The sequence below is a fragment of the Poeciliopsis prolifica genome, unplaced genomic scaffold, assembly GCF_027474105.1.
Source record: "Poeciliopsis prolifica strain line A6 unplaced genomic scaffold, Auburn_PproV2 SCAFFOLD097, whole genome shotgun sequence".
Taxonomy (NCBI): domain Eukaryota; kingdom Metazoa; phylum Chordata; class Actinopteri; order Cyprinodontiformes; family Poeciliidae; genus Poeciliopsis; species Poeciliopsis prolifica.
Genome location: NW_026562472.1, coordinates 670610 through 692811, shown reverse-complemented (window position 1 = coordinate 692811; position 22202 = coordinate 670610). Strand labels below are relative to the sequence as shown.

The window sequence follows — 22202 nt, the reverse complement described above, 5'->3', positions numbered from 1 at the left end:
TCCAGTAACTGGAGCAGAAAGTTGGTTCCCATCATGTGTTCAGAGAATCAAGTGAATCAGGTGAATGAAGAAGTGAACATTTGGCTCTACTGTAAATCTGTATGGAGGGAGTCAGTGTTCAGGAGGTTCTGAGGGAGCAGCAGCTCAGGTCGGGTCCACAGCTCTCCTCCAGACAGAACCGGGTCCAGCTGGGATCTCAGCAACATGTCAGCCTCTGTGTGCAACTCAGCAGGATTTCCTCTCAGCTAAAGAGTCACAAAGCAGCTTTCAGGGACCACAGCATCCAGCTGAGGTACCAGCTGGACCCGCTGCAAGGAATTATGGGTAAATACCAGCTGGACCCGCTGCAAGGAATCATGGGTAAATACCAGCAGGACCTGCTGCAAGGAATCATGGGTAATACCAGCTGGACCCGCTGCAAGGAATTATGGGTAAATACCAGCTGGATCAACTGCAAGGAATCATGGGTAAACAGCTGGTTTTATAGGGGGATGAAGCCCCCCTCACTCAGCGAGGCCTGAAACATATTTAGTCAATTGATTTGTCTCAGAATAGAAATTCAATATAAAGAGGCATATTAATGTAATATGTAACAATGTATTGTCTATTCTATGTTGCATGACTTTGTGTTCTTGTGTTTATGATGTAAAGCACTTTGAAATGCCTTGCTGCTGAAATGTGCCATACAAATCAAATTTGATTTGATTTGATTTAATGCAACATTTTTAGCTAGAAACTGAATGTAAATATACAATTGATATAAAATGTGTTTAAATTATTATTATTGCTCCATTTAAAGATATTACTAAGTTATTTTAGGGATGCACCGATGGCAGTTTTCAGGCCGATCACTGAACTTTAAAAAGCCTGACCTCCTGATTCTGATTTTAGCCTAAACAATTTCTTTTGTTGAGTTGGCAACTGGTTCTGGATCAGTCAGTCTGGATCTACATGCAGTTTTCCAGCAGAGCTTTGAGAGACAAAGAGTTTCTTCTTGCTGTAAGAAGCAACAAGAGGAAAACCTGGAAAAAGACGAATCTCAGTGAGGAGGAAGAGAGAAAATCTGTGGACTGCATAAAGCCGGTTCTGATCCACAGATAAGAAAAACATGTTTCTGCTGAACCCCAGCCTGCTGAGGGACGGAGTGATGTGATTCACTTTCTGCTGATTTCAACAAGCAGAGAAACTAGTTCACAATGTCTTTGTTCTTTTTTTTAGGTTAAACAGCAGAGGTTTTACACTGACAGTTCCTGCATCAAGAACACTGATCCACTGTAAAAAGTTACTTTAATTTATTTAGGTTAAATTTGAAATGTTCATTATTGCACACTCTACACAAACAGGTCAGCTTTAGATGCTGGTGCTGCTGTCATGGTAAATCCATACCACTTTATTCTAAAGCTCATGAAGTACAATATTGCAGCTGATCAAAGTGTACAAAAATAAAAAACATTAAAGCAACTGTAAGAAAATAGAAATCAAAACATCACCAATTCAAGTAGCGCAGCATTAAGACAGAGATCTTAGCTCACTCTGGGTTAAAAGCTAAAAAGAAAAAAAGTATTTTTAATTAGTTTTAAAAAGTTGTATCATAGAGTTGACCACTCACCAGGTCAACCCTCTGATGCCTAAGAGGGTCCTTTTTGACCCGGTGATGTCATCTTTTTGCAATATCTTTGTAGTGATGTTTTCATCACTTCATATTCCAGATATTCCTAAAAATATGTCACTGATATCATGCAAATAAATTTTTGATTGACCTTTCATACATTTGAATAAATAGCATGTTTTATATTTCGACCCCTTTGAGTGGGTCAAAAATGACCCTCATTCATTTCATATGGAATTTAATGGGAATTTTTGTGACTGTCAGGAAAACATTTTTAGTGAACCGTAAACACAGAGTCCTAAGTATCACCCCTGAGTAATAATATTTTACAAAGCAAGAAGAACTCCTACAGATAAATATTATCTTTATTTTTACCTCACAAATGTGTCAATCATCAGTAACAGTGTTATTACCACAAATCAACCTATTAGTGAAGTGAAATTGTGAAATGCTCTCAAAATAAAGCATTTCATTTAACCTCTGACTAATTCCTGTCTAGATCAGACATTTAAGAAAGTAAACAGGAGAGCCGAGCGACCCGGTGGTGGAGAATCCAGGAAGCTGCTGTGATTCATCGGTTAGAAAGACTCCAGAGAGCCGAGAGAGATACGGAGAAACCCGGAGAGACCTGGAGAAACACGGAGCGGCAACACTTACTGTTATTTACAAGTTGTTTCCCTGCTGCGACTCAAAATGGACGCTGTTCTGAAGAAACCAAACTTGCTTTCAGTTTCTTTTCCACATGACGTCACGTGACTCACAGAGTGAAACAACAAAACTAGAATAAAGATTGAAAACCTTCAGTATTTAGATTTTGCTTTTAATGAAGCAGATCCGAAACTGAGCAGCTTTTTTCATGGATTCAGCAGAAAACCAGCAGAACAAACAAGTTTTGGTGGAGGATTGATTATTAGCGCTCACTGCCCTCTAGTGGTGAATTATCATATTCCTCATATTAATCAACCAGATCATTTGATGAAGTTATTTCACTTTATCAGGTCGAATAAAAGCAACTTAAATTAATGTTGCTAAAAAGTCACTGCAAGGTTAATAAATGGAAAATAAAATAAAACTTACTTCACAAAAATCCTCCCAAAAGATTAAATGTCAATAAATTTGAGAATCAAAGCCTGAAAAATAGAAACAATAAAAATGTGCTGTGATCAATCCAACCCGCTGAGATCAGAATATAGAGCAGGATGAAAATATCTAATGGAGAAAAATTTAATATAAAAGGTTTTTTCAAAGTAAAACACGATTAACTGAATTCACCTGTAAGTTCATTTTAGCTTCTTAATTATTTTAACAGAAAGCATGACTGTGTAAATTTCTTAGGGTGTGATATAAATAGTAAAATAGTGTTTCGAAGCAAAATCATCACAATTATTCTGTTTTCCAGAAAAATTTTATTTTCATAAATATTCTCCTGACTCTAAACCGGAAACTCACCATGTTGGCGAACAAACTAGTTATTTATTTCTTCAGGAAACTGAACTGTGATTTACTTATGATATAAAGACGTGCTATCTATACATAAATAACACATGGTTCTATTAAATCAGCTGTCAATCCATTAGACATACCATGCTAATATAAATATATATAATGAGAAAGATGATCAATTTGACAGAAGTCAGAAACGAGAAGCAGCTCTACAAACTGATCTCTATATTCAGAGCGGGAAATTTCCGCCCTCTGATGGCCATAGTGGGAACTACAGTCCGGATAATGCTGCATTGTTTACATTTAATATCCAATTTATATAAAGAAAAACTAACAGTTTATCACCGTTTTCTGACTCAAATATTATTATGACATCTTTTAATTCACTGTTTGGTGTTACAGCTGAAATGAATACAGGTTTAAATAATAAAATAAAGCTTCTGTATTAAACTCTTTAAAGGACGTTTTTCTGGTAAAAGTCAGAATGAATAAAATCCTGCAGTCACTTTTATTTAACGGCATTAACATTAAAGTGAACATTAAAACAAAGCAACAATAAATCTGGCTGAAAAATGTCCTTGAAGAATGTCTGTAGTTTCGACAATTCACCACCAGAGGGCAATATGAACTTATACCATACCAACTTTAATTATAAAGCACTTTAAAACAACCACAGCTGATACAAAGTGCTGTACATAAAATAGATAAAAACAAATAAAAACTCTTACAGTTTAAAACAAACAAACATACAATGTAAAACTAGATCTCGCTAGAGTTGAAAGCCAAGTAAAATAGATGGGTTTTAAGACGAGCTTTAAGAGGAGCTCAACCATCACAAAACTGATAAACTTTAAACTTTTCACAAAGGAGTTTCTGATGACTAAACATACATTGACTTAATCCTGTACCTATTAATCTATATATTTTGTACTTGCATGTTATTAGAGATGGAAATGTATTACTAAAATAATTCAGACAACAGCAGCTACTTAGAAATAGTAATATTTTCTTGTTACTCTTGATGGAAATATAGTGATTGAAAAGTAAACGTTCCATTTTATTCAGTAAAAATCCTTGTAGAAATATTAACTGTGAGTAATTTTGAGAATCAAAGTCTAGAAAAACTATAAACATGATGTTGATGGAATCACATCAGTGATAAAACTCAAGCAGCTGAGATCAGGACATCCAGCAGGATAAAACCATCTACAGAACAATTAATAAAATTGAAAAGTCAATGAAGCTTTTAAAAATATTTGAACACAGTAATAAACTGAAGATTATTTACATTTTGGGTTTGTTTTTTGTCAGTTACTCACTCTGTACTGCCCTCTTGTGGTGACACAATGTAACTACACACACAGACAGACACTTTCTTGAAAATATTTTTCTTTCATATTTACATGATGAAACACTCAAATAGACCCACGAACATAAAGGAGGGTTAAATTTAAATTAATATGTAAGAAAATGAAGTGACTTTTTATCAAACACTGCAGATCAATCAGTTCATATCGTTTATATTTGATCTCCATAGATTCACATGAATCAGATAGAAACTGGTTTCTTACTTTCTGTCTGAGGGTCCAGGTTCAGTCCTGAAGTCTGGAGGTTCTGGTTTGGACCGGTCAGTCCTCACAGACGGACTGATGGATCCTGCAGGTTCTGCTCTGTCCTCCTTCAGATTCTGATCTTCCATCTTCTGCTGAATTCCTGGATCTTCATCTCGTCCTCCCACCCGACTCTCTGCTCCTCCAACTGAGCAGAAAACATTCAAACGTTCAGCAAACTGGTTTCATGTCAGCCAAACAGAACCTGAGACAGAATTTGTTTTTCTCTGATCCTCGTCTTCATGACTGGATCTAACTGATTGATCCACCCAGAACCAGCAGCAGCTACTGGTTCTGGTTACTGGTGATGAAGCTTTAAATTTCCTCCTGATGGTTTTGTTCATATTTTCTCCCAGAAAGAGTGAAGCTGGTCTCCATGTTGGATCCAGTTAAATATTCACCAGAACCACTGCTTTGTCTTCCTGTCTGCCTGCAGAACCACTGGGTTTGGTTCTGATTCTTCTCTCTGGTGTGGACTGGGATGATGGTGCCGGTCCAGACTGGACTGGAGCTGCATGCTGAGGCCAACTGGGAGCTCTGGGCTCAACCGGAGCAGCAGGTGATGCAGAAAACCCGTTTGGGACATGGAGATGCAGTTGCTATAGAGACCAGGTTGTAAATGATTGATGATGTCCGGGTTCTGATGAAGGACGGAACCAGCACCACCATCATCATCAGAGACCAGGAAGTGTTTCTCACATCAAGCTGATCTCTCCACAGTAAATCAGCCTGAACCAGATCTCCACTCAAAGGATCCAGAACCTCCTGAGCCTGATGGGCTGGTACCAAGCGGGTCAACAGGGTTCTGTTTAAGCCTCTAACTGCCGAGCATCCGAACACCAAACCTCACTTCATCAGGTCAGACCGAGCAGCTGCAGCAAAGCAAACCTCCAGCCACACCGTTAACGGCAGCTTCTCCTCTAACACGACTCGCTCTGGAAATCTGGAAAAACAGACTTCAGGATCACTTTCTGGATCAAAGGAATCCATAAAACCATCTGGGAATTTTATTGAGCAACCAGCATTTCACACCATGAACAACTCTTAGAGGTGATGATCTCAATAATCTGATTTCAACAACTTCAGTAAGATTTTCATTGCTTTAATTTGCAGAGCAGAGCAGGAACAGAAAAAAACAGAAGTTGCAAAAATAACCAAGTTATCGTCCCCGAAAACTGAGGCTGAGTGAACTTTTAAATGTAAGAAATGAGCAGAAGACAGAGACAGACAGGCCCATTCCACATGGAAAGCCCTTTCCTGGGTCGATTCCTGCTAAAAACCCAAATGAAGCCCCAAAAATCAAATGAAAATTCTTCAACTTGTTCCTGACAAAACCTGAGAAAGTTCTTGAGTCCAACGAAAAGGAAAAGCAGCAACTGGATGATAAATCCAGATTGTGAAGCCTCAGCTTGTGGCTGTTAAATGTTACGGTTGGCATCATTTAATTATGCACATATGAGTATGCAGGTGCCTCTCTCTGATTGGTTCCTGGAAGACGATGGAGACGTCCAATTGCTGGCCTCGGAGGTGACGGATATAGAAGCTGAAGACTCAGGTCCTGTACCTGAGTGAAGTTGGCCCCCCCACCTTCTTCAAATCAGACAAAAATGGTGTCAAACGTTTGTGCTGCGTTTGTGCTGGTTTGTGCAGCAAAAATTTTCGTTTGTGCTGCTATCATTTGAAAGATATAACGAAATGTTTTTAGAGGTCATCAAAGGTCAACCAGCCCCCCCACCTTCTTCAAATCAGACAAAATAGGTATCAATCAACTCGGCTGCGTTTGTGCAGGTTTGTGCAGCAAAATTTTTTGTTTGTGCTACTTTGGCTTTGAAGATATTGATGAAAAGGTAAAGGTCAAAAGGTCAACCAGCCCCCCCACCTACTTCAAATCAGACAAAATTGGTGTCAAACGTTTGTGCTGCGTTTGTGCTGGTTTGTGCAGCAAAAATTTTTGTTTGTGCAGCTATCATTTTAAAGATATAAAGAAATGTTTTTAGAGGTCATCAAAGGTCAACCAGCCCCCCCACCTTCTTCGAATCAGACAAAATAGGTGTCAATCAACTTGGCTGCGTTTGTGCAGGTTTGTGCAGCAAAAATTTTCGTTTGTGCTGCTTTGGCTTTGAAGATATTAATAAAAGGTTAAAGGTCAAAAGGTCATCCAGCCCCCCCACCTACTTCGTATCAGACAAAATAGGTGTCAATCAACTCGGCTACGTTTGTGCTGGTTTGTGCAACAAAAATTTTCGTTTGTGCTGCTTTTGCTTTGAAGATATCCATTATAGTTTAAATTTTTTGCTAGTTTTGCTTTAAAAGGTCAATGAACATCTGTTCATGCTGAAACTGTCAATTTCATTTAAATTGCCGTGTAAGTTGCTAACACATGAACATAAAGAATTTACTTTTAACATGGACGAAATTCAATTCAAATTAGGTCTCATCTAAAATGAATAGTTTGGTACATCACCTCCCAAAACAATCTCGGTGACCTGTATCTTAGCTTCTCATCACTAGAGGGTGCTATTAGACAAACTGTACTTTTGAAATACAAAAATAAGAACAGAACATGTGCTTAGCATGTACTCAGCCTTTTTGAGGTCAATGTTAATGTTATTATCGACAGCAATCATCAGCACTTCTTTTCAATACTTCATAGCAGTGCATCAAGGTAAGTTTGTCCACTTGGGCCTGCAGTATGTAAGATTCATAGCAAAAGCAACACAAACAAAAATTTTTGTTGCACAAACCAGCACAAATGCAGCCGAGTTGATTGACACCTATTTTGTCTGATACGAAGGTGGGGGGGCTGGCTGACCTTTGATGATCTCTAGACACTTTTCTTTTAATAACTTTAAAATGATAGCTGTACAAACAAACATTTTTGCTGAACAAATGTAGTCAAGTCTATTAACGCCCATTTTACCTGATTCGAAGAAGTTAGGGGAGCTGGTTGACCTTTGATGACCTTATTATTTATATAACTCATAATATTTTATAGTTCTATAATTTGTAATAGCAGTATAAATGAAAAAAAATCCTGCACAAACCTGCAAAAACATAGCACAGTTGGTTGACACCAAATTTATTTATGTTTCCAAATGTGAGTAGGGCCAGGGGAGTGGTTGACCTCTGATGACCCCTGGAGAATATTTTTCTTAATATCTTCAGAATGATACCAGCACAAACAAAAATGTTTGCTGCACAAACCAGCACACAAACGTAGCCGAGTTGATTGACACCTATTTCGTCTGATTCGAAGTAGGTGGGGGGCTGGATGACCTTATGACCTTTAACCTTTTATTAATATCTTCAAAGCCAAAGCAGCACAAACGAAAATTTTTGCTGCACAAACCTGCACAAACGCAGCCAAGTTGATTGACACCTATTTTGTCTGATTCGAAGAAGGTGGGGGGGCTGGTTGACCTTTGATGACCTCTAAAAACATTTCTTTATATCTTTAAAATGATAGCTGCACAAACAAAAATTTTTGCTGCACAAACCAGCACAAACGCAGCACAAACGTTTGACACCAATTTTGTCTGATTTGAAGTAGGTGGGGGGGCTGGTTGACCTTTTGACCTTTACCTTTTCATCAATATCTTCAAGCCAATGTAGCACAAACAAAAAATTTTGCTGCACAAACGTGCACAAACGCAGCCGAGTTGATTGACACCTATTTTGTCTGATTTGAAGAAGGTGGGGGGGCTGGTTGACCTTTGATGACCTCTAAAAACATTTCGTTATATCTTTCAAATGATAGCAGCACAAACGAAAATTTTTGCTGCACAAACCAGCACAAACGCAGCACAAACGTTTGACACCATTTTTGTCTGATTTGAAGAAGGTGGGGGGGCCAACTTCACTCAGGTACTTCACCTCATCCATCCTCAGCTCATCTCAACAGGCCACAATGTTTGTCTGTTCAATGATGTATAGTTGTGGAGTTTGTAGGAGCTGCCGTTTATGATTCATTAGTTTTCCCTGTTTTTCTTAGTAATGCAGTTTAGTTTTTGTCATTTGGTTTCTTTACTTTAATTAGGTAAATTGGTTAATATTCAGGTAGTTTCCTTTAGTTTGTTGTTTTCGGCATTTGCTCACTCTGAAGCCATATGCTCCACAGGTTGTAACATCTCAAACCAAAGATACATCTTTTTAAAATAAATAACATTATAAAATGTTCAACTTCGTGTGTTGGTTGCTTGAGATCTGAAGAGGACGGATCTGTCGTGTTATGACCTGGCCACCCCTTGACATAATGTTATTTAAATACTTTTATGACTTGACAGTTATTTTAGTTTGAAATTAGTAAAATTTTATTTGCGGCCTTGAATAACAGTTTTCTGTTTCAGAGAGAAAAACAACAGAAGCAAAATGTATTATTTCAAATAAAAGCTAACAGAACTTTTTTCTATGGGCTTTTAATGTGAAAGTAGTCACCGGAAGTGAATGTGGTTTGTAAACGCTCTAACTTTATCAAGTAGCTGTAGTTACCATCTGGGTCCACGAGAGGGCAGAAACCGCCCTGCTCTGACATTAAATGTTCAGTTCCCGGCTCTGCAGCAAAAATATCACCATTATTCTGACTGTTTGAAGGATAATTTAATTTTTCATAAATATTTTCCTACCTTCAGACCGGAAGTTCAGCATCTTAGCGACAAAGATTTGTAGAGTTGTAGAGCTTTTGATTCAGCTCCTCTGAAGCTGCTGCTGGAGTCTGTTAGCATCGCTAGCTCCGCTCAGAGTCTGCGGCCTGTTTTCAACTGTTTTGGAGCTTCTAGTTCACACTGACAGATAAAACACCGATTTCATGTTAAAATAAGATTCAAGAAATAACACAGCAGAAGCACCAAGAGAGCAACAAGGGCTTCTTTAGCCAAGAGCGGGAAACTAGCTAACCGCTAACTTAGCCTTCTGCCCCCTAGTGGACACATTCTGTAACTACAAAAAGAGTAAAGCTGGAAGCTGATATGTGAATAGAACTTCCTTTGCTTTCTTTCAAAGTAAAGCACAAGGAACCAAATTCTCCCGTAATTACATTTTAGCTTGTCAGTTTATTAATCTATCAGAAAGCATAAGTGCATAATTTTCTTAGGATATGATATAAACTATATAATTGGGCCCTGAAAGCAAATAATCGTAATTATTTTGTTTTCCAGAAAAAAATAAATATTTTCTGTATGTAAATAACACATATATAATAAATCAGCTGTTAGTCCAAAAGACAGGCAATAATATTTATCATGATAATAAAATAAACGTGATCAACTTAATAGAAGTCAGAAATCAGCAGCAGCTCAACAGACTCACCTGTATTTTCAGAGCGGGGTATTTCCGCCCTCTGGTGGCCATAGTGAGAACTACAGCCCTGATAATGCTTCATCATTATTCACTTCTCCACTTTATAGAGGGAAACACTAACAATCTTCCTCAGTCATATCCACCGACTCAAATATTATTTTGACATATTTTAAACCACTGTTCGATGTTATATTTGTAATAAAGAGTTTTAAATAAAAGATAGCCGCTGTGTTAAACTGTTCAAATGCAAAAAACCCCCAACAAAAACATTATGAAAAACTTTATTAGCTCATCAGTAACACTGAGGAACCCACGTTACATTAAAATAAATATGAACCAGTCACCACGTCATCCCATGAATTCTGAATAAATCAGCACAACCAGAGTAAGAGCCTGACGTGACATATTGAGTCCCCATTTCCCCTGATGTTCTCTAGATTAACTGGAAACCGAAATGTAAAAAGTTCACCACCAAAAACAAACTGAGAAATATTAAAGCAGTGAGAATCAGTGACTATGATGCAAACTGCGAGTCCCAGTCCCTTTCTTTCTGTTCTGTTCTCTGTTTGCATACAGAGAGGCGATGCTGAAGAAAGCAGGGAAAGTTGAGCCAAAAGGTAGGAAGAGTGTAATAAAACAGCGGATAACGGCTGCCGTTCCCAGTGTACACAGTCAAACCTGATCTGCCAGTTGGATCTTAAAGCCTGTGAACGTCTTTCAGAAATGTAGAGCAACTCATCGGCCTGGCTCCTAATTTGTGGATCGTTCCCTAGATGGTCTCTTTCCCTCTCGGTCCGACAAGCTTTAACTTGAGGCGGCTTAACAGGACTACTAACTTTAAAACTAAGTTACGAGCGTAGTGGGAAGCCCTCTTGGGCTCTGGTCGTATAGCGGTGCAACAGTGGAGCCAGGTCAGGAAGTCATAGACTAACAGGAAACTGATCTACTGAATAAAGGCCTCTTGCTTATTTATAAATTTAGATTTGTCATTTGAAAGAACAATGGTCGGAAAAAGCCTCTGTTACTCACCAGGGTAAAATTACTCATTGCTGTTTTATAATTCTGCACACATGATATTGTACTTTAGTAAAATCACAGTTTCACCACTTTTAAGAATCAGCAGGATTCCAGCCCTGCACCTGTAATCAAATATGCATGATTCACCAGTGACCACCAGTGGAAAACACTATTAACAGTCATCCCATCGAGTTCAAACTGATGTTAGGCCAGTCAGAGTTCAGTTTTTGGTCACTTTAGTGTTTCAGATTGTCTATTGTTGAAATTTCATGTCTTGTTTTAGTTCAGGAAACTGTTGCTCTGAAAATATCTCTACCGATGTAGAGGCCTTCAGTGACAATGGCACAACAAATATAAACATGTTTTCCTGTCACAATCCTTTAATAATGAACCTTATGACCTCTGTCCACTTTCTGCACGACAGTAAAGCATAGACCAGGCCATTAAAATGGAGGCCCCTGATTGGTCCCGCTCTCCCACCTTTCAGATGCAGAGCTGTTGTGCCTCTTCCACACAGAAGAGACTCGAACCCGCGCATCAAGTGGAAGAAGAAGACAAAAGATGTCTCCTTCGTCTACTTTGAAGGAAGCTTCAGAGGTTCGTTTTAATCCCAGCTGCGTCCCACTCATACATCAGATAAGCTGATTTAATCATCAACTACTGATGAAGGTCAGTGGTGTGGTGGAAGTTTAACCTTCCATCTTTAAGTCTGAATTGTAATGAACACAAGCTCTCAGCAGGCAGATCCTGTTAATGATTGTCTTTGACCTATTGCCACCCTCCTCCACTTCATTAGCCAGTTGTGGCTCTTGCTTCATTAAGAAGCATGTTTATTTGAGCTTCAGCTCTGAATGCTAACACTATGAAACTGGCAAGTTAAGTTGGTATCATTGATGCAAATCCACTCATCATACCCAACTTTTCTGCAAATTTGACCAAATCCTCCGTTCTGTTCTGTTTCAGAACCTCTACAACTGAGAAAACATCCATTCAGTTCAATATCACTTCACTTGTTTTGACTTAAAACCAGCTCTGAGTAAAGTTGACTGCAGTTGAATTTGCTACTATGGGGAAAAAAATTAAAAATTGCAAAGTCTTTCTTCTGCAATGTTCTCAGCTTTTCAAGACCTTCCAACATTCCTCCCAGGTCCCTTCGAAGGCCGAGCAACCATGGTCGGGACGACGATGACCTGCACAGAGTGACCCTGCACAGAGTGATCCAGCAGAGAGTGACCGTGCACAGAGTGACCCAGCAGAGAGTGACCCTGCACAGAGTGACCCAGGAGGACGCCAGAGAGCACCGCTGCGAGATCAGCGCGTCCCTGGACACGGTCAGCCTGGGCGAGACCAATGTGACCCTCAACGTCTTGGGTAAGGAACAAACATAACTGATTTTTTTTTTTTTTTGGACAAACCAAAGTTCTGACTCACCCTTTCTTACTTTGTCACCCAGTGCCACTGCAAACTCCCACATGTGAAGTCCCTGCCTTGGTGGTGACGGGCTCGGCGGTCCAGCTGCGCTGTCGGGACCAGCAGAGCGTCCCGCCCGCCGCGCACTCCTGGTTCAAGGACAACAAGTCAACCAGCAAGCCTCGTCACGCCCAACGCGACCCATCTAATCAACTCCCACACGGGAATACTGGTGAGGCTGCATGCAGATGAGGGGAGAAACAGAAGGCGGCTCGAGCGTTTATCTTACTAAACTGAGGTTAAAGACAGTTTATCATATGCAGGATTTTAAATGTTTTCAAATTCAGACCATCCATATAAAACCTCTTTTTCATCATCTCAAACTGAGGCCAGGTTTATTTGTATAACACACAGGAGACAGCTGGAAGTGCTTTACATCATTAAAACCAGGCTAAGCAGATGAGTTTTCACTCAGGGTTTCATCTTCTGACAGTTTGTTCCAGGTTAGCAGTGAGTAGAAGCTGAATGCTGCTTATCAGCATGCAGAACAGACCACAACCTGGGTGGTCTGGAAGGTTGACGCAACAAGTCCTTAATGTATTTCAGTGGTAAGAGTATTTGAAAGTGTTCTACCTTAGAACCGCTCCATGGTTCTGGTTTTAGTGAGAATGTGAGCGCCAGCATTCTGAACCAGCCGCTTTACTTTGTTTTACTACTTTTGGTCTAAAATATGCTAGAAAAACGTGATTCAAACATGACTTTGTGTAAAATCCATTGTAACATTTCGTTTTGCCAGGTGGTTAATTTTCTGGATTCCCAGTTGAAGTTTTGCTTTTCCGCAGGAGTTCAAAGCAGACATCGCTACAGCTGCCTGGCGTCCAACGGCTCACCCAAAATGTACGAGGCCGAGCACATGACCAGAGCTAAGGCTGTTCTGTTTCCCCGTCTGAAAGTCCCGTCTCTGGTTCCGTAGAGGACGTGAACATTGGTCTTTTTGTTTTCCCGTGGCTGCGTCTCATCTGGAAGGACACAGAGGGAAGAAAATCTCAAACTGACAACGACTTACCAGTTAGTTTTCATGGAAAACCTGCAGAGATAATTGACTTTCCCTGCAAAAATGTTGGGCCTTCCTGTTCTTATCAGCTCCATTTTGGTCACTGGACTCAAACAAAACCCCTCAGACGTTTCACCTTGACAAATAAACACATTTTGTTCAGCATAAAGAAAAGGATCAAATCTTACAAGTCATGCAGACTGACATAAAATGGAGCAGGACGTCTTCCTGGAAGCAGACTAAAAGGAACAACATAAAATCATATATCCATAATACTTCAATGTTTCAATGTGACTGCTGCTTCACCAGAACACATGTTTAAGTTCAGAAATGGGGATAATCTCCCTTCAATTTCTGCAGGATTAAAAACATTTCCACCAAAAATCTACAGAAAATTTGTCTCTCTTTCCTCTCGTGCGTAAATATGTTTACAGAAACAGAATTCAACCCCCCAAAAAATTTCAAAACATGAAAGGATGACTTTTATCAACACGATTCCTCTTGGCTGTCATGTATTTTAAAATATTGATAACTGTCCTTCCAAATCAGTGGATCCTGGACACAGAAGATGGAGCCGGTGCTGAGAAAGACGTACTCAGAAATGATTCACTGAGTCTGAACTGCTCATTATTGTTGTAGAAGACGTCAACTTCCGTCCATGAATATCAGATATAGATTAAAATATTAACGCCCCCAAACCTAGTTATTATATTCAAAACAGCTTGAAAGAAAAATGTAACTCTGAGGCAAAGAATCCTTGATCTACAAGATCTCTGAGAGGAAAAAGGATCCATGCGATGATATGTTTCCTCACATCTCACAAATTCTGTAAAGCAAATAAAAATCTCTTATTCACTATCTAATTTATTAATTTGCATCTAATTAAGTAATTGAATGAAATAATCATCTCAGTCCTGCACTCTATGAAGTCTCATGAGTTTTTAGAAATATTAATTATTTGCTACAATTTATAAAGAGTTTATTAAAGAAATGCTATTATTATATTTCAGGCAACAAAGTGTTTATTGTTCAAAAAAGAAATGAATTAGTTTGTAAATGTTACTCAGTGTTTTAGTTTCTGTTGCAAAGGGATAAAAGTTCAACTTTTATTTCTCTGCAAATTTGAGTTAATAGAGTTGTTGGATAAATTGTGATGTTATTAATCAAATATTTGTTATTCTCATGTATCTTTATAATGTATCTTTTCTTATTAATGTTATATAATAAAAGCATATAACATTAATCATATGCTTTTATTGTTTAATTTCATCTTAGAATTAAGAATGTTTCTGTATTGTTGAATTGATTCCTTCCTCAGAAAGCCTCACTGAAGGAAAGCAGTGACAACAGGTTACTGCAGGGTTATCTCTCAGCGTGAACCAAGGCCTCTAGAAAACTGACTGTGAAGATGTACAACTTGCTCTGTTTAACCCTGTGTCTGGAATGAGAGTATAAAGTTCAAGATACCTTGTGCTTTAGTTAGTGATTGTCTTTGGCGCTGTAGTCATGTGATGAAGTGTTTTCCCCTCCCTTTAGAGTTACAGTGTCCTTTGTGATTAGGGATCCTGAAAACAATAAAAATAGAGAAGCAGACAAATGTGGTTTCAGAGCAGCAGGAGATTGTGACTGAAAGCACATCTCTGTCTGTTCTCCTCACGAGTAAGAAAGAATCTAAATCTCTTGTCTTTCCTGTGTTTTGTTGAATCTGTATTTAATAGGTGTTAAACCTGACAAGAGTGAAACAAAACTAGAATAAAGATAGAAAACATTCAGTATTTCTGTTTTTTGCTGAAGCAGTTATGAAACAGAGCCGCTTTTTTCATGGATTCAACAGAAAACCAACAAAACAAACTATTTTTATTTTTGATGGTGGATTATGAGCGCTCACTGTCCTCTGGTGGTGAAATATTGCAACTACAGATATTCATATTCATGGTAATTTCTCAACCAGATCATTTGTTTAACTTAATTTGTTCTCATTTTCACTTTTATCAGTTCACATAAAATCAACTTAAATTAAAGTTTCTACTGCAAGGTTAATAAATGGAAAATAAAATAAAACTTACTTCAGAAAAATCCTCCCAAAAAGATTAACTATTGTTAATTTTTAGAATCAAGGCCTGAAAAATTTAAACAATGAAAATGTGCTTATGATAAAATCCAACCTGCTGAGATCAGAGCATTGAGCAGGACGAAAATATCTAATGGAGAAAAAATAAACATAAAAAGTTAAATTTTAAAACATTACCAGTTACTACTTAGTAAATTGTATGACTTTTATGAATGAATCGTATGAAATTGTATGAATGAATTTGTGAATAAATTTATAACACATACAATGATATGATGTTGCTGCAGTTAATTTTATTTCAATACCTTTATCTGTTTGAAATGACTATAGAGGAATAGGAAAATTAAATGTTGGTGGTTGAAAACTTCAGCAGAATTTAATTTGATGCTTTTGATTAAACATTTCAGGGAGAAAAAAAGGAAAACTAAAACGCATTATTTATTATGAACGCTAACCCAGAATATTAACTCCTTTAAGCTCTCAATGTGAAAGAACGTACCGGAAGTGAATGTGGTATGTATAATGTGCAATAGAAATTTCGTTGAATCCTGTTCAATGACAATAAATGCTATTCTATTCTATATTGTCTAACTTTATATAGTAGCTACAGTTACCATCTCGGTCCACTAGAGGGCAATAACCGCCCTGCTCTGAGAGACGTTCAGTTTGTTTGTTGTGCATCAATCTACTGAATGTTTCCAGGATGATTTAATCGATCATAAATATTCTCCTGGCCTCAAACCACAAGCTCAGCGTCTAAACCAGAATTGGAGAGCTTCGTTTCAGCTCTTATGGAGCCAAAGCTCCTCTGAAGCTGCTGCTAGAGTCTGTTAGCATCGCGATAGCCGCTAATAGTCTCTGCGGGCTGTTTTCAACTCTGTGCAGCTCCTTCTTCATACTGACCGATAAAACACTGATTGCATGTTAAAGTAGGCAGAACAGTTATGATTAACATTCAATTATTAATGTTAATAGTAATATGTATCATGAAAAACGTGATCAACTTCACAGAAGTGAGAGACCAGCTGCAGCTCAAAAACTCACCTGTATATTCAGAGCGGGGTATTTCCGCCGTCTGGTGGCCATAGTGGGAACTACAGCCGTAATAATGCTGCGTTATTTACATTTAATATCCAATTTATATAGAGAAAAATTAACGATCTTCTCACCCAGAAGATAAGTAATAAAATAATCAAAAATAATATTAAAGCCATTTAAAGAGTTTTAAATCATAAAAGATAGCTGCTGTGTTAAAACTCTGTACAGTTTTTTTTCAGTGACTCTTATTTGCTGACTTGATAAAAGTGAACATTAAAACAGAAACAAAACATCTGACTGAAAAATTTATTTGAAAAATGTCTGTAGTTACGAAAGCTCACCACCAGAGGGCAGTAAGAATTCACAACCATCATAAAACTGATCAACTTTATACATTTCACAAAACTGTTTCTAAAAACTAGTTATATTGACTTAATTCTGTAGACAGTTTATCTGCAGAATTAAGTTAGGATTCGTATTTTATGATTAAAATTATTCGAAACGCAGGGTAAATAACAACTACTTAGAAATAATAATCATATTAGAGAAATGTACTTATAAAACATTTTTTATTCAGTTAAAATCCTTACAAAATATTAACTGTGAGTAATTTTGAGAGTCAAAGTCTGGAAAGTCTTTTGTTAGTCATGAAAGTCAACCAGCTGAGATTAGAGCAGAATAAAACCATCTAATGGAAAATAATAATATTAAAATTAAAAACTCAAAGAAGCTTTTAAAAATGTTTAAGCATTATAGTAAACAGATTATTTACATTTTTAGTTTTGTTTTTGCCAGTTTGTCAGTGTACTGCCCTCTTGTGGTGACACAATGTAACTACATACTAAAATCATTTAGACCAGCTTAATTTAAAGTTCTATGATAATAAAACTTTGATCGATTATTAGTGAACTGAAGGTCAGTCGCTGCTGTTCAGAATCAGAGTTTAGATCCGAACTTCTGACAATCAGCTTCTATGTAAAACAAGATGCTGCTAGTCTGTTAGCATCGTTAGCTCCGCTCAGAGTCTCTGCGGGACGTTTTCAACTCTATGGAGCTGCTTCTAGTTCACACTGACAGAGAAAACATTGAAATGAACCCAGGAGAAGAATTTGCCTTCATTTATATCATTGGGAATCAGTTATCCCGCTGGTTTGAAGCTGGAAACCAGTTAGCTTCCGCGCTAAAGACTCGCATCATTCCCAGCAGCAAGTCTTTCTTTATTGGTTACCATTGCGACCAGGAACCTCAGCAGTGAGTTCAGTCCCTCTGGTGGCTAAACGTGGCAATTACAACAACAATAAAGTTGGAAAATTTACAAATTCGTTTCCTGTGAGATCTTTCAAAATAAAAAACCGGGAAGTAAAATAACTACTGTGATAGTTTGAATCAGCATCACTAAGAAATTTGGAGGAAACATAATATTTATTAATGAAACGATTCTCATGGATTTTATTTAAACATCTTCAGTCTAAATAATGCAAAAAAAGCTGCTGCGTAAAATTAGAAGCTTAAAAATTCTCAGATCAACTAAAATGTATGTTTCTGATTTCATTAAAAGAAACTGTCAAACAAAATTTACAAACTTAAAATATATTTGGATTCATTGTTAATTTGAATACAAAAAGCTGAACAGCATGGAGGATTAAAATAAAGATGTAGTTACAATATTTGTACAAAATAAAATGTATAAAACCCCCCACCAAAAACATTATGAAAAACTTTATTAACTCATCATTAAACACAGAGGAACCCACGTTACATTAAAATAAATATGAACAGAATAATATGAACCAGTCACCACGTTATCCCATGAATTCAGAATAAATCAGCACAACCACAGTAAAGAGCCTGATGTGACATATTGAGTCTCCATTCCCCCTAATGTTCTCTAGATTAACTGGAAAACTGAAAAAGTTCACCACCAAAAACAAACTGAGAAATATTATAGCAGTGAGAATCAATGACTATGATGAAAAACTTAATTTTTTAAATACTTTTAGAATGACTATAAAATATATGTATTTTTATTCAGATTAAAAGATGGATGTTCCTGAAAACTGTTCCAAGATCAAGAGTTTCTGTGGGACATCCAGTTCTAAACTGGTTAAACTGGTTTCTGTGGTGGAAGCTGAAGTTTCTCTGACGTTTCCAGTAAAACATCTTTTTATCTGTGGAGCTTTGAGAAACATTTTCATGTCAACAGAAGGAAGCAGCAGAGAAAAGAGGTTTGAAGAGTCTTTCATGACTTTAAAGCTGAACTGGAAATGATTCCCATGTTTCCATTCTCAGACCATTTCTGGTTCCAGGATGAAAATGAACCACAGAGAAAAAAGATCAACTTTCCAGTTGAATCCAGTTCAGATCAAAACTCCATGAAGCCTCTAAATGGAGCCCAGTTTGAATTGGATCTTTATTGATCCAAAGAGACAAACAATATCAGACACTAAATGACAGACATGAGAAAATAAATAGAAGGAAAATCTTTGAGGTCAGAGGTCATCATCATGATCCAGAGTCTCTTTAGACTCAAACTGCTGCAGCTTCAACCTGTGAGGATCAGCAGGACACAGAGACGTTCTCTACTTTACAGAGATCAGAACCTGCAGAGAGAAGAAGGAAGGAGAGCAGATCAGTGAGTGTTTCCAGTAGCAGTCAGTGACGCAACACATCCAGTAGATGGTTTCCAGTCAGACTGATCTCAGAGCTGTGACCAAGATGAACCTGATCAGTCGTTTCCTGTTGAACTGAGAGAACAAGCAGGTCTGAGATCAGATCTGCTGCTGTTTGATGAATGAGGACCAATGTCTCTAGACATGTTGGACACTGGAGTCCAGCTGGACGTCCTGGAGACATGGACACAGCAACAACACAGCAAGCTGCTGCTCCTCTGATTGGCTGATTGCTGGGTCCAATCAGGAAGCCTGAACCATTCTCCTCCCACTGAGAAGCTGCAGCTTTACTGGGAACACTGGATCTTTGCTTTGATGCTGACTGGGTTTAGTTCAATATGCTGACAGCAGCTGGACTCACTGCAAACATTTACTTACCATACAGTCTCAACAAGATCTTTCAGCTGATGAACATCTGATTCGTCAAGGTTGTTTCCTCCCAGGTCCAGTTCTGTCAGACGGGTCGGGTTGGACTTCAGAGCTGAGGCCAAATAATCACAGCTGATCTTTGACAAACTGCAGTAAATCAACCTGAATAAAGAATAAAAGATGTGAACCTACAGGATGCAGGTTAACCAGTCCAACAGAACCAGTTAAAGATTCTCATGAATATTAATGCCAACAAGCTGCTGCTCCAATAAAGACCTGCTGACTTCAGAACCAGAACCAGAACCAGAACCTGGTACTGGGTCATGATGTGTTGGAGGATTTTAGTCAGTAAAATCATTCCAGGTTCTGATCAAAGTATTGAAGCATCAATCATTGATTATTGATTTGTTCCTGTCAGATTCCAGGAATTCACTTTTCAAGACTGGATGACCTTTGACCTGCTTGACCTGAGGGGGATTTCTACACACTGGGTCCGAATGCTGTCCTGTTCTGACCTCAGATCAGCAGGTCCAACTCAGTTACACAGAGAAACTAAATTAAACTCTGGATCCAGGAACAAACTCAGAAAATATTGATTAGATCAGAAGAAATGAACTTTGATTTATGATCAATTATATAGAATTATTCACAGAAATATCAATAATTGTATCATTAAAATACGTCAATGTCTCCAGTCTGCAGCCTTCAGTCTGTAGAAAACCACAGAGATCCTTCAGTCCAGAACCTTCCAGGTTGGTGAAGCTCAGGTCCAGTCCTGTCAGATGGGTCGGGTTGGACTTCAGAGCTGAGAACAGAGACGTCCAGCTGGTCTCTGATAAACTGCAGTTCTCCAATCTGAATAAAGAATAAAAGATGTGAACCAACAGGATGCAGTTAAAACTGAAATATGAACAAATAATAAAAATGTATAAAATTAATTTCCCTGAATGTAAAAGAAACATGATGAACTGATTCTAACATCTGATCCAGTCAAACTGGTTTAAAGAGTCCAAACCAGCAGAACCAGAACATTTGTTCAACAAAAAAACTCATAGTTTTCTATCAGCCTGGATGAGTTGAGCTATTTCTGCTGGTTCCTGATCATCAGACCCGACTTGGTAACTGGATCAGAACCAGTCAGGTTCTTCATTAATGGCCTTTGGGTTCCTAATAAAGCTGCTGAAAGCCAATGGAGGCCATTATTTCCTCAGGAGACGGTTCCTCTCTGACCCGGCCCAACAGAACCACAGCCTCAGGACAAAGCTGAGGAACCTGCTGCTGCTGCAAACCTCACTTTCATTCATTGCATCTAGATTTGCTTTTCTACAATCAGTGGTTTCTTAGACGTTCATTAATGAGGATTTGAACTCGTCAGTGTTTGTGGCTCTGGAGGATCAACATTTCATTCTGATGTAAAGAATCAGAAATAAAACCATCTGAATCTTTACCAAACTGAAACATCTCCATCATTCATTCACAGCATTTCAATTATTTTACTCATTTTGTTCATCAAAAACATTTTAAAGAGAAAAACTGAAAAACAAAGTTCAATAATCTCAAAGTCTGAAATAAGAAAAAATTAATAAGGTCAAAAGTTTTAGAGATTTTATTCTGACATTTCAACATGTTGTTTTAAAATGATATATATTAACATTAAATTGATTAACTATTGATTAAAGTATGAATAAATGATTTTATTGCAGAAATAGAAAAAACAAACCTCAGTTTCTTCACTTTACTGACTGAATTCTCCAGGATCTCAACCAGAAGCTTCATATCAGAGTCTCCACCATAACTAATGTAGATCTGATTTATTACCAGTTCAGTTAGATCTGGGTTGGACTTCAGAGCCGAGGCCAAAACTTCACATTCAGCCTTTTGGAGCAAACAGCCACCAAGTCTGTGATTAGAGAAGAAATAATTCAGTTCTAATGAAATCAATGTGGATTATAAACAGACTAAAATATGATAACAGTGATGTCATCATCTGATCATCATCTGATCAATATCTGATCAATATCTACTGAGTTTGACCCCACAGAGAATCTGTGCAGTTCCTGGTTAGAGTCCAGGTTCTGGTTCTGGTTCTGGTCCAGGTTCTGGTTCTGGTTCTGGTCCAGGCTTCATGTCCTCAGACCTTCAGCTGCAGTCAGATGTTGAAGATCTTCTATCATCAGTGAAGGAAAGTTCAGTTTCTCTGCAGCAGCTGATGAAGAGGCTGACTGAGCTGAATGAAGGAAACGACTGGAGATGATGGAGAGGAGGAGGAACTGCTCACAGCTCTGACTTGGACTAGACCGTTTAGATCTTCCACCAAGCAGGAAGTGAGTTCTAAATGAAGTGAGCAGAACAGGAAGTCCAGCTGCTGTGGACCTCTGGCATCTCTGGGTTTGTTGAGCCAATATCTGCTGCATCATCATGAATAATAGTAATATATTGTATAGAAACATGTTTCCCAGCAGCAGGTTATTAAATGCTGCCACAGAGGAAACTGGGAGCAGAACAAACACATGATGCTCCAGTTCTGTCTCCGTTCATCTGCTGGATTTGATGCTTTAACAAAGTAGAAAGTGGACAGTCGTCAACCTGCTGCAGCTAAAAGCTTCACGTTGTTCTG

The 22202-nt window shown here is 38.1% G+C and overlaps 1 protein-coding gene across 1 annotated transcript; it reads left to right on the top strand.

Moving 5' to 3' along the window:
- Positions 1-101: 101 nt before the first annotated feature.
- LOC129353793 (junctional adhesion molecule B-like) lies at positions 102-13357 on the top strand. Its single transcript, XM_055023235.1, is given in 8 exon segments — positions 102-396; positions 11462-11491; positions 11494-11571; positions 12122-12173; positions 12233-12345; positions 12428-12576; positions 12578-12616; positions 13211-13357. Coding segments are annotated over 8 exon segments (903 nt in total).
- The last annotated feature ends 8845 nt before the right edge of the window (positions 13358-22202 follow it).